The sequence below is a fragment of the Pistacia vera genome, unplaced genomic scaffold (assembly GCF_008641045.1).
Source record: "Pistacia vera cultivar Batoury unplaced genomic scaffold, PisVer_v2 Contig178, whole genome shotgun sequence".
NCBI lineage: Eukaryota > Viridiplantae > Streptophyta > Magnoliopsida > Sapindales > Anacardiaceae > Pistacia > Pistacia vera.
In genome coordinates, this window is record NW_022195877.1 from 65023 (window position 1) to 77705 (window position 12683).

General features: G+C 35.8%; 3 protein-coding genes across 3 annotated transcripts; 2 read left to right on the forward strand and 1 right to left on the reverse strand.

Annotated features, from left to right (window-relative positions):
* The first annotated feature begins 290 nt into the window (after positions 1-290).
* LOC116126259 (F-box protein At5g06550) lies at positions 291-2338 on the forward strand. The gene is made up of 2 exons (XM_031411957.1): positions 291-1643; positions 1807-2338. Exons 1-2 carry the CDS (start codon positions 331-333, stop codon positions 2045-2047), a joined length of 1554 nt encoding a protein of 517 aa, XP_031267817.1. The 5' UTR covers positions 291-330; the 3' UTR covers positions 2048-2338.
* A 259-nt stretch (positions 2339-2597) lies between these two features.
* Positions 2598-4492, forward strand: LOC116126240 (pentatricopeptide repeat-containing protein At5g06540). Its single transcript, XM_031411943.1, is given in 1 exon segment — positions 2598-4492. A coding segment is annotated over 1 exon segment (1866 nt). The 3' UTR covers positions 4464-4492.
* An 83-nt stretch (positions 4493-4575) lies between these two features.
* LOC116126235 (protein downstream neighbor of son homolog) lies at positions 4576-10860 on the reverse strand. Its single transcript, XM_031411940.1, has 14 exons — positions 10684-10860; positions 9240-9313; positions 9028-9166; positions 8795-8883; positions 8545-8686; positions 8267-8460; positions 7486-7691; positions 7295-7393; positions 7054-7175; positions 6373-6474; positions 6114-6223; positions 5864-5951; positions 5117-5307; positions 4576-4955 (listed from the first exon to the last, which is right to left on the reverse strand). The coding sequence occupies exons 1-14, from the start codon at positions 10792-10794 to the stop codon at positions 4739-4741; spliced, it is 1884 nt and encodes a 627-aa protein (XP_031267800.1). The 5' UTR covers positions 10795-10860; the 3' UTR covers positions 4576-4738.
* Positions 10861-12683: the final 1823 nt, after the last annotated feature.

Sequence of the window (12683 nt, forward strand, 5' to 3'; positions counted from 1 at the left end):
GTCTCTCTTTAAAAAATATTAATAATTTGCCATTTTTATTTTTTAAGCATATTCTTATCAAGAAAAATCAAAAGGGTTTGACCGGCCCATCCACGTCCAGCCCAATCCAATCCATCAGGGCCTGCGAGTTGATCGGTTCGCCCTGTCAGGTCCATAAGCTTTTTTAAAAGAAAACGGTTTTAAAAAAAAAAAAAAAACGCGTTTCTATCAAGGACAAAGAGACCTAAAAGGCTAAACCCCTTCGCTTGTATCTTACTCGACCTTGAAAAAATTGTGTGCAGGCAGTGCAGCATCAGCGCCACTCTGAAACTAAAACTCAACTCTCTAAAAATGCTGAGCTGCAGCAGAAGCTTGTTGTCTAAAGCCATTAGCAAAAACAAAAAATCGAAAAACAAAAAAAGGCCCAGAAAATCCATTTCTAAAAAACGAGCATATGATGATATAAAAGTAGTAGTAGAAGAAGAAGAAGAAGAAGAAATGGAAGAAGAAGAAGAAGGAGAATTTAGCCTCAAATCCTCAGCTTCATCAAACACTCATGGAGTTCAACCACTCGGAAATCTTTTCTTCAGCACGAGCTCAGTCAACTCAAGAAATACTGGCTTAGGTAATCTCCGAGTGCTTAGTGATGAACTTGTTCTTGATATTTTTGGCCTTCTGGATGGACCCCAGTTGGGTGTTTTAGCTATTGTTAGCAAATCTTTCTATGTTTTTAGTAACCATGAACCTCTTTGGAGGAATCTTGTATTGGATAATCTTAAAGGCGAATTTTTGTTTAACGGGTTTTGGAAATCTACTTACGTTGCTTCTTGTTATCCTTCATTTGGTGTTCATAGGAATGGTTCTTATGGTGGTTGTTTTAAAGTTAGGGACTTTTTTTCTGATTACTTGTTTCAAAGTTGGTTATGTGCTAATCTTGAAATGAAACCTGAATGGCTTGAGCGGGATAATATCGTTAGGAAGAAGGGTATGTCTGTGGAAGAATTTGTATTGAATTTTGAGGAACTGAATAAGCCGGTATTGCTAGAAGGTTGTTTAGATAATTGGGATGCATTGGAGAAATGGGATAGAGAGTATTTGGTGAAGGTGTGTGATGATGTTCGGTTTGCGGTTGGCCCTGTAGAGATGAAGCTTGAGGATTATTTTAGGTATTCAGACTTAGTGAGGGAAGAAAGGCCATTGTATTTGTTTGATCCAAAATTTGCGGAGAAAGTTCCGAAGTTGGGTATGGAGTATGAGGTTCCAATGTATTTTCAAGAGGATTTGTTTAGTGTTTTGGGCAATGAGAGGCCAGACTATAGGTGGGTTATTATTGGACCAGCTGGGTCTGGTTCGTCATTCCACATTGATCCTAATTCAACATCAGCTTGGAATGCTATCATAAAAGGTTCTAAGAAATGGGTTTTGTTTCCGCCAGATGTAGTTCCACCTGGGGTACACCCAAGCCCAGATGGTTCAGAGGTTGCATGTCCGGTTTCGATAATTGAGTGGTTCATGAACTTCTATGGTGCAACAAAGAACTGGAAGAAGAGACCAATTGAGTGCATTTGTAAGGCTGGGGAAGTGATCTTTGTGCCTAATGGATGGTGGCATTTGGTGATCAACCTGGAGGAGTCCATCGCTATCACACAGAATTATGTCAGCAGGTTTGTTTTGCATATATGTTAATTTGCTCCACAACTTATGATGTTTAAACGGCTCTTTGAGAATTTCTTGGTGGTGAAATCTTTTCACATGGATGCGATAAATAGGTTTATTGTTGTTCTTTTGGTTCTTGTGTGGTCAGATATTTGGTTTGCTGTGTTGCAGGAGAAATTTGTTGAATGTCTTGGATTTTCTGAAGAGACCAAATGCTAGCACGCTTGTATCTGGAACAAGAGATCGGGTAAATTTGCATGACAAGTTCAGAAGTGCTATCGAAAGTTCTTTCCCTGGAGATATTGATCGGTTGGAGAAAATAGCAGAGGAAAAAAAGGCTCTAGAGAAAAAGGTTTCCTTCTGGGATTCAGTATCAGATTCCAAGGTGGGTGCCTTCAAGTTCTCTTTTTGAAAGCCCAATGAAAGCCATGACACTGCGATGGCACCAAATATTGACTATAACAATCTGTTGTCGCTCTAACTCCTTAAAGAGGAATGATTTTTGAACAATTTTGACATTTATTTATTAATTATTCACACAAATTTCACACCATGACACTCTGCAACTGTTCCTTCAAGTAGATGTGCACTGTACTTTATTTGTTTGGCTATAATACCAGAGGATCAACTTACTAGAGTATAGATTCTTTGTGACATGAAACATCAAAATTTGTTACATGAATCGTTGCACTTGTAACATTGAACGTCAAACTTGTAATGAAATGATATATAATTGGTAAAAAATCCTGTACTGTTATATGACCATATATACAAGTAAACTTCCATATACCAGTAAAGCTATGCTTGACCGGGCTGGGAGGGAACTTGGGGACTTACGCAGCAGCCAAACCCTAGACCAAAAGCTTACAATTTCTTGACAAGAGAAACCTGAACCTAACTGAAAGCCAAATAAGACGGCTTAACTTTGTCCCCAAATCTGCAGAACATGTTAGTTTCAGAAAATGAGTGGCAGTAGTAGCTCAATCTTGAAAGCATTAAAACTAAAGAATCCAAAGCTCCTATTGCTAGAATCCTGCTCTTGTTTCTCCCACCTAAAGATCATCCATGGCCATATGATAAGAACCCATATCATCCTTGATGTGTTTGCCGCCAGTCGCCTAATTGCCGTATGCATAAACCCTAAATTTCGATCTAGTTTACTGGATTATGCCTTACGTGTCTTCTCCCTAATTCAAAACCCTAATCTTTTTATTTACAACGCATTGATTCAGGGTTTTTCTGGTAGTGAAAACTCACACCAGTCCATATATTTTTATTCCCAGTTGCAATGCCAAGGCCTGGTTCCAGATAATATAACATTCCCATTTTTAGTTAAGGCTTGCACTAAATTGGGGTCTAAAGATATGGGAATTCAAGTTCATGGTCAGATTATTAAACATGGATTTGAAACTGATGTATATGTGCAAAATTCTCTTGTTCACATGTATGCTACGTGTGGAGATATAAAGCCTGCAAGTGAAATCTTCAGCAGAATGCATCATTTAGATGTGGTTTCTTGGACCTCAATGATTGCTGGTTATAACAAATGCGGTGACGTTGAATCAGCACGCGTGTTGTTTGATAAAATGCCGCACAAGAACTTGGTTACATGGAGTACAATGATCAGTGGGTACGCGAAAAACAATCAATTCAATAAAGCTGTGGAGTTGTTTCAAATCCTTCAAGATAAACGTGTTAGAGCAAATGAGACAGTTATGGTTAGTGTGATATCTTCATGTGCTCATTTGGGTGCTCTTGAGCTAGGAGAAAAGGCTCATAACTATCTAATTAGGCATAATTTGAAAGTGAATTTGATACTGGGAACAGCTCTAGTTGACATGTATGCAAGATGTGGGAGTATAGAGAAAGCGATTCACGTGTTTGAGGAGCTACCGGAAAGGGACACGCTAAGTTGGACAACTCTCATCGCAGGACTTGCATTACATGGCAATGCGGAGAGAGCTCTGAAATACTTTGAAGGAATGTTGGAGACAGGTTTAGCCCCGAGAGACATTACATTTACTGCAATTTTATCAGCTTGCAGCCATGGCGGATTGGTAGAGAAAGGTTTGGAGATTTTCGACAGCATAGAAAGAGATTATGGTATTTAGCCTAGATTGGAACACTATGGATGTGTAGTTGATTTATTAGGCAGAGCAGGGAGGTTAGCTGAAGCTGAGAAATTCGTTCTTGATATGCCCGTGAAGCCGAATGCCCCGATATGGGGGGCATTGCTCGGAGCTTGCAGGATTCACAAGAACGCCGAGATTGCAGAAAGAGCAGGAAAGATATTGATCAAGTTGCTGCCTGAACATAGCGGCTACTATGTGCTGCTCGCTAACATTTATGCACGAGCGAACAAGTGGGGAAATGCAGAACATATGAGGCATATGATGAAGGAAAAAGGTGTTAAAAAACCACCAGGTTACACTCTAATTGAGATAGAAGGAAGAGTTCATAAATTTACCATTGGAGACGAAGCACACCCAGAAATTGAAAACATCGAGAGAATGTGGGAGGAGATTGTTCGGAAGATAAGATTGGCAGGATATACTGGGAATACGGAGGAGGCATTGTTTGATGTAGATGAAGAGGAAAAAGAAAGTTCACTTTACAGGCACAGTGAGAAGCTTGCCATCGCATTTGGGATTATGAAGACTAAAGCTCGAACACCAATTCGTATAGTGAAAAACTTAAGGGTTTGTGAAGATTGCCACACTGCTACAAAGCTGATCTCTAAAGTTTTTGATCGAGAGTTAACCGTGAGAGACCGGAACCGGTTCCATCATTTTAGAGAAGGTGTTTGTTCTTGTATGGATTATTGGTAATACATACCATCCTTGAATGAATGATTTGATTTCATGGTAATTTTCTCCATTGCAAAAGCTTGAATAATTCTTGAAAATACAAAATTCAATTAATATTTTCATTTCACTTCATTAAAAATAAACAAGCGAGCTTAGACTATTCTTGATTACAAGCTAAATGAGTCAATTTGGGACAGTTTGAGTAGCCAGGAGATAAAAAAGGATCAAATTAATTGAAACCGTTCAATGAACATAATTTCCGACTGTCGTATCTGTGCTAAAAATAGAACAGTATATCATACAGGAGATAAAGAAGCTGTATAAGAACCACCGGAGTGTTCCAAGCTTTTTAAATAACCTGATCGCAAGTAAGGAGAAACAATAGCTTCAGAAATACCAAAAACAGGGTCGGTTGGTGGCAAGCTTTCGCCTTCTGTGGTTTCAGCATCAGATTTCTCGCAAGCTGCCACAAGTGCAACATTCAAGCCAACTGAGGTACGCTCAGTCGTAAAGCTGACAACCACGAAGATGAAATCAATTATTAGGTACCAAGTGATATATGAATTGTTATTTCAAGAATACAGGGTTCTATATCTGCTTCGGGATAAGTTTAATATTCTAAAAATATCTGATTAAAACAGAATCAAACAAGCTGAAGATAGAACTTGTTTTACCTGGCCTCGAAATTCTTCCCTTCAGAGCTCATGAGTGAAAATATGTTGCAGATTATCCACGGTGGAAGATATGTATCCTTAATTTCTATGCTACAGCAGAAACCAGGAGATCTTTGCAGGGCTTCATCATCCTTTGTGACGGATCTTTTAGCAGCAATACTGTCAGATCTTTTAATCTCCGTGCAGCTAATCTGCAAAACAGGATAAGTACAGAGATATTTCAACGTTAGGCTCTGTTTGTTTTACTATTATAATGCGTTTTAGAATAGTATTTTTAAAAAAGTAAAGTTGAATTGAGTTGGGTTATTTTACAAGAAAGGTAATTGTTAATGTTTTGAGTTGAATAAAGTAAGACTGGATTTTGAGAATATTGAAATAAATGTATGTTTGGGTTTTTAAGATAGGATAGTGGAAAAATAGTGAAACAAATGCAGCCTAATATTTTTGGACTGGATCAAAAAGCAAATATCTACGGTAAAAAATGAAAATCACTGTATAAGGCAGCAGCAGCAGTACATTTCATATCAGGACCATGGCTATATAATCAGGGCGCAGACACTGAAAACTGAGTAAACAATTACATATTCCTAAAACAGTGAACGGCTGGAACCTCTAGGAAAAACAATTATGGTCTAGGAAAATGAGATAGCAACAGTTAAAGAGTTGTTGAAGCATTTTGAAATTGTGGAACTTAAAAAATGTATAATCCATGGAATGAGTCCCAAATAAAAGGTATCTAACACCGACCTCTGGTGCTGAAAGAGCAGCATTCTGGAATGGCTCGGGTGAATATAATACAGGAACATCCACAGCAGTCAAAAGTGTCAAGAAAGATCTGAAGGCAACAATAATAAAGGAAGTAAGATCCAGAGAACAGATAGAAGAGATCAGAAAATTGTATTTAAACAATTTGATTTTTATCAGAGAACCTGATAACAATACAGCTCAAGCTACTGAAAAATTTATCTTCATAATCCAAAATGAACCATATACTTGCCTATAATTTAATAAAAAATCATATAAAGCATGCACGTTCTTGTTGTCGTTGAAAGCCAACAACGATTGGGGAGTATTATCAATGTCAGGCAAAGAACTTGATCGTCGAGCCTGCATTAATTTCAGAGGAAAGTGCCAATGAAAATTAATTATTGAAAACAAATATGACAATGTCAACAGAAATCACATAAATATCTTTGCAGAAAACTCTTGCTACTAATAAAAAGAGACAGCCAATAACAAGAAGCTTAGGCATGAACCTGGCCCAAATTATGCTTCTCAATTTCTGAGAGCTCGACCAGATCTTCTGTAGTGACTTGTTCAACCTTAGATTTGCAAAGAGGCATGGTGAAAGAAACATCCTAACGAACATTATTTTCAACAAAAAGAAAATGTCAGACATCATTAAAGGCTATGAAGCACAGAATAATTGGATAACTTATAGATTTACCACATCCAACCTTAAAAACACTAGTATAATTAAACAAATACACAAAAGGCAAGCTAATATTGAGGTACAAGTAATTCATAATTCAACAATAATTTGATTTTTCTTTGGGTGATTTGGCTAGAAAGAAGTATTTGGATTATTTATGAGAAAAGAGAATAAAACAGTACCCTGTTGTGCAATACAGTCTACCTTTTTGCTTCTCTTAAGGACTCAATTGCAAAAAGAATTCCAGGATTCATTCTTTTCCATTCCATCTTAGCTAAGAAGGGTTAGGTTAGTTTTGTACAGTGGTTATATTTGTCCAGGAGAGGGATGATTATTTACTACCATTTTGTAAGAATTCTTCCCCCTTGGTTTTTCGATTATTTTTTATCAGCAGTCAACAGATCCACGGTAGAGCTCCCCACATTCTTTTTACTATTTTAATATAGCATTTATAATTTATTATAAAAATTATTTAAAAAAGAGAGGCAAGATTAGGACATCTTACATGCTCTTTCAGCAATGACCTCAAGCCTCTAGTCGATTGGGATATATACGCATTACACAAGTGCTTCTTTATCCCGAAGCCATCAGAACCAATGAACATCACCACAAAATGTGAAGTACACACTATTAAAACAGGAACAAAAAAAAAAACAAAAAAAAAACATATCAATCTCCACTTTTATGACATGATATCCAATTAGGGAAGCAAAAGAACATATTCTACAAATGAGTCCTTCATTTACCATAAAAGATACTGCAAGCATTCTTCCGAAACATGTAGTACAGACTTCGAAATGAGTCTTCCCATGCCAACTGTCGTTTTCTTAAGAAATCCATTTCCACTGAATTAAAAAAATATGTATATATTAGAGAACTTGAAAGAGGAGAAAAGGAGCAGGGGATCTTGTTTGGGTAAAGGTTTTATTGGGCAAACCTCCCTCTTTAGCTGATGAGGTCAATACAGATATAAGAGAAGGTGGTAGTGAAGACTGAGGGTAGACCCATGAATGCAAGGCCTTAGAACTTAAGATTTGGGAAGACAACGTTATCCCCATGCTGCTTCTATCCTCAGAACCAACAGAATGGGATGTAAACTGTGGCAAACCATTGTAGACACCACACATCATTGACCTATGAATCCTGAAATTAAGAAAAAACAAGTAAAATACTGTTAACCAAAAGGCAACTCACCAATAAGGATTTGAACTGACAGTATGAACAATGAGGATAAGGAAATCCGATGAGAGATGTCAATAGCATGTAACTGGTAAATAAACAAGTTCTAGCAGTTCATGTTAATAAGGCATGTTTCTTCAGTAAACTTGATACAATACAACATTGACATCTTCAAAGCATATTTTTGCAAATAAGGGTTCGAGTCAATTCCATTTGTTTTCAAGAGTGTAAAAAATAAAAAGAAAACCATATTCTAATTTCTTTTTCTTAGGTAAATCCAAAGAACATCATAAATTAAATGTTGAGGATCTTTATCAGAACCCCTACCAGCCTCCTAGTATCTAGCCATAGCGCCTGAGCTATGGCTCAATTAATGCATGCTCTGACTAAATTAATTACTTATAAACAAAGAAGCTAACACACACAACAGAAAATCAGCTATGCAGGAAACTGGATAGATCCCAAAGGAATGATCTTACCTCTAAATACTAGCAACACAAAAAATTACAAAGACAACTTCAAAATCCCAATATACTTACAAATGTACAGATGAAGATGAAACGACTCTCATATAAGTTTTCAATGTAAAATCCAGGGGAGCCTTCCGGCCAAGAATATGGCATTCAGAGCGAAAATCGCCCGAATAAGGCAAACGACCAGCAAATCTCCCAGAAGAATCATCAGGAAAGTCAGAAATAGGTTCATGAGCAACCAAGCCTTTTAATGCTTTATCCTATAAAGGTAATTAACGATCAATTTAAAAAATTAAAAAGTGAATAAAATAGTTGGAAAAGATAACTGCTCTCAAAAAGTATACCATGTCAACAGTAGCCAAGTTGGATAATCTTTCACCACCCAATGAAAGTTCAGTAACACTACGAAACATACTTTGACTACACTTTTCAATTGTTTGACGAGCTTGCACCTCACCATCATTTGAACCTCCAGAAGGAACAGAACTACCAAGACAGGAAAGAGATATGATATAGATCAATAGAAAACAAGAACATTAGAATAGCAATAGTGGTAACATAATATGAAATAGTGACACTCTGCTGAATGCATACCATGAAAGCTGGTCTCTTCTTTTGGCAGCAATATTTGAAAGCGTGGAAAGATTCTTCAAGCTGCTAGGCTGCTCAGTCAAACTATTATCCTACTCATACATAGAAAAGAACTGAACAAATAAATAAAATAATTTTGCATATATCAACTGCATTTATAAACATAGATGTAAATCAAAACATGATAGGTATACTAGAACAGTACAAAGTTATATAAATATGGACAAAGTAAGAACCTTATCATTTTCTTTTTTAGAAAGTATCCTAAACCTGGACTTTTTGGCTGGATATACTTCATCCATTCGTGTGTCAATGTATCTTGGATTTCGCAATAGATCTGGTTTCTTAAGCCCATTACCCACTTCACTAGTATTACTGAGAAAGAACCAAAAAAATTCAGTGAGTTATTAGCTCAAGAGTGAATAAAGAAAGTAGTGGAAATTTTTACCTTGTAGAACCAAGTAAAGGAGCAGGAGATTCATCTACAAGCTCTATCACGTTTACCCTCTTCAACTGTTCTCCCTGTCACACAAATTTTCCAAAAATAAAAATTTTGCATAATGTTTTACAAAGCATCTTGAGAGCTAAAGTGCGATTAGATACAGCTAAAAAGTCTTTCTTTCTAATGTTCACCTAAAAAATGTGTCAATTTCACTTACAAGAAATGCAATGTCAACAGCTTACTACATCACAAGAACTACAAGGAGCAGATGCAGCACTTCATGTTGACTAACTATTACACATATGCCACAATTGAAACAAAAGGTAGGAAACCATCAAACTAAATAACATAAAATTTCCTTGCTCCATAAATTATGAAAAGTGCCATCCTGTCCTGATAATTGGCTAACTCTTCCTTAATTAACTTAATAAAATATCCTCCTAAGTAGGCCAGACCATGGAAGATAATAGTCCCAAAAACATAAGACATCAGCTTCTAAAAAGGCAAGAGAGAGAGAGAGGAGGGGGTGAATGGATCTAGACATCAAAAAACTGAAATAGAGAATCAAAACTGAACCACAGCTTAAAAAACATGCAATAGTAGGCATTATCACAATGCGGACATGCAAGAATTAGAACTTTTTGACCACATGAAAATTAAAAAAAGAAAAAAAGGAAAAAAAAAAAAAAAAAATCATAACGGGAGTGTCATTATGTCATATAACAAAAGGGAACAAGTCAAATTAGTTAAATGAGACTGACATCCAATGTGTGCATCAATCTACACCTTATTTTCATTTTCAACATCAAAGGTTTAATCTATAATGCAGGCCAGACCACAGCTGTTACAGTAAATATCTATAGATCCTCAATATATTGAAATATGATCCAACTAGAATCAATTCATGCACTAAAAAATTTTAACGAGCAAATACTAGGGGGGTTTCTAATATAAATAGGCAAAAATATGAAGCAAGAGTAACTAAAATTTTTAGAAAATGCCTTCAAGCAGTTGATGCTTAGTGAGGACACAAAAATAGATGCATGCAAAGACGTGTGACAAAAATATCAAATCTCTTTGATCTTTGCGATTTCTTAAGAGAAGGTGGGAAAATGACGGCTGTGATACATAAATAAATCACTTACTCATTAACAAGAGCTGATGAGCATCTACCTTGATTTAAAAAGTTAAGCTAATATTAAGAGGAGCAAAAATGTTTAAACTCGTTATTATCCAATATCACCACCAATAACTAAAGAAGATGGAACCAAGAAGATAAATCACCACAGTCAAGTCCCTAATGATTCACATACTACATGTCTCAGACTGTTTTCATCTGAGAAAACCAAAATTAAATGTAGATAAATGGCCCTTTTTTCTTTATATTTAAAGAAAGCAATTAATGAGGCAAGACATGCAACAGAACAAGTATATGAGTTCAGAAACTTACTCTAAGCTCTGATGGAGTCTTCCTTTTCACTGTTGAGCCCATCTTGAGGGAACCTCCACCAATTTGATGAGAATTAGAAGGTAAAGTACCACGAGTAGCAACCTTTGCCATACTATAATCTCAAATATTACGAATGAAAACTCTTAAACAATAAAGTGCAGCCAACTGCTATTGACCAATGCGCTGTCAAGTAGGCAACACTATTATCACTGATTTGCTCTTTTTCCCCCTGCAGTCAACATATAATTTTACGTTGCTTGTATTTCAAGTCATATGAACAAAAATAAAAGGTAAGAAGTAATTCAAGAACAACGTTTGAACAGATGCAGAAGAGGGGTTTTCTAAATTGCAGAAAGGTGGATTGCATTGCGATTAAAGACCTAAATAGCAATGACAAGTTCTCAGATATTACTAAAACTCATAAATTGCAGCCGCAAGTCTTCACACTCCTAGTGATTTAACCAACAGAATATTTGATTACTGAAAAAACTCCAATCTCAAACTCTTCAGTTCCTTTAACAATAAAAACTCATGAATTCATGTGCCACCAGGAAGAGCAAAAAGACAAACAGGGCCAATTAACACATGGCATTCAACTTCAGAGCTATCCAACCACTCAAAACTCAAAAAACCACCAACAGCAACTCACCTCCAATATTTTAACAGAAAAAAAAAAGGCAACAACAGTAATCCATAAAAATAAAAATAAAAACCATCTCACTTGCCCCTACAAGGCAATCATCAAAAACAGAATGCACTCTCTAATCTTTCAGTCTCAAATTGCATTACTCAAGATATCGATTCAGTCAACCCTTGATCCTTTCAATCGAACACACAAACCCTAAAATTACATTCCAACAACTATTTTCTTCCAATAAAATCAATAGAATCACAGCAAAACAAAAATCACAATTCCAACGCTTCAACGACTAACTGTACAACCTATTAAAATTTACGAGTCTAATGACCAGAAACACAGACATAATCACACTTAGAAGAGATGATTCAAATACTAATTAATATATAGTAATTAAAACACTAGTAATAGAATAGAGAATGCGTTACCTCAGCGAAAAACGAACTTCTCGAGAAATGACGAGAAAAGAGCGAGAAAATAACAGTGAGCCCCAATCTAATTTCGAAGGCTAGGTCGGATTGGATTTCGATTGATTAGATTTGGGCGAATCACCATGAGAGAGTGTGAATGTGTCGAGAGATTGCGGTAAAATAGCGTGAATTTGAGTTTTTAATTTTGAAAAATCGTTTCCCTCCTCTGTATATTGACGCCGTTACTGTCCGTTAAATGCGACACCCGATTGGAAACTTATGGAAAGGCCTATTCAGCCCATTAAAAGGCTTATTTATAAAACCCAAAGTAGTGTTATTTCAGGCCCTAAACCTCCATAGGAGCCCATTATTGATTGTTTAAAATTAAATATTTATTTTATTTTGAAATTACCAAAAAGGATATAAGAGATTTGACTTTTTTGAACTCAAAACAGGTGGTCCCTCTAAAATCTAAAACTGTATTTTCCATCTCTTACCATCAATAATTAAATTCTATATATTTTTTCTTTTATTAAGATATCATATTTTTTTATATATTTTGTGATACAAGTATTGAAAAAGGTTATTATGATTTCATTATTATGATTTAAAATTAATTTTTTAATTTTTTTTTATAATGGAAATTAAAAGGAGTTTAGAAGGGATTTAAATAACATCACTATAAAATCAATCTAAACCAAAGTCAAATATAAATTCAAATCCATCCCCCTCCTATTTAGAACATATAGAGAACAATCTCGCAATTTTATTCTATTATTATGTCAAATATGTAATAAAATAATGTTTATAGGTTGTTACATAATATATGATTTTTAAAATTATAACAATCTCACAAGTAGACTTGGCAAACAGGTACTGCACCCACAGGTCCATTTTACCTAGTAATTTTGCGATTACGAGTTATATATTTAGACCTTAGTGCACAATACTCG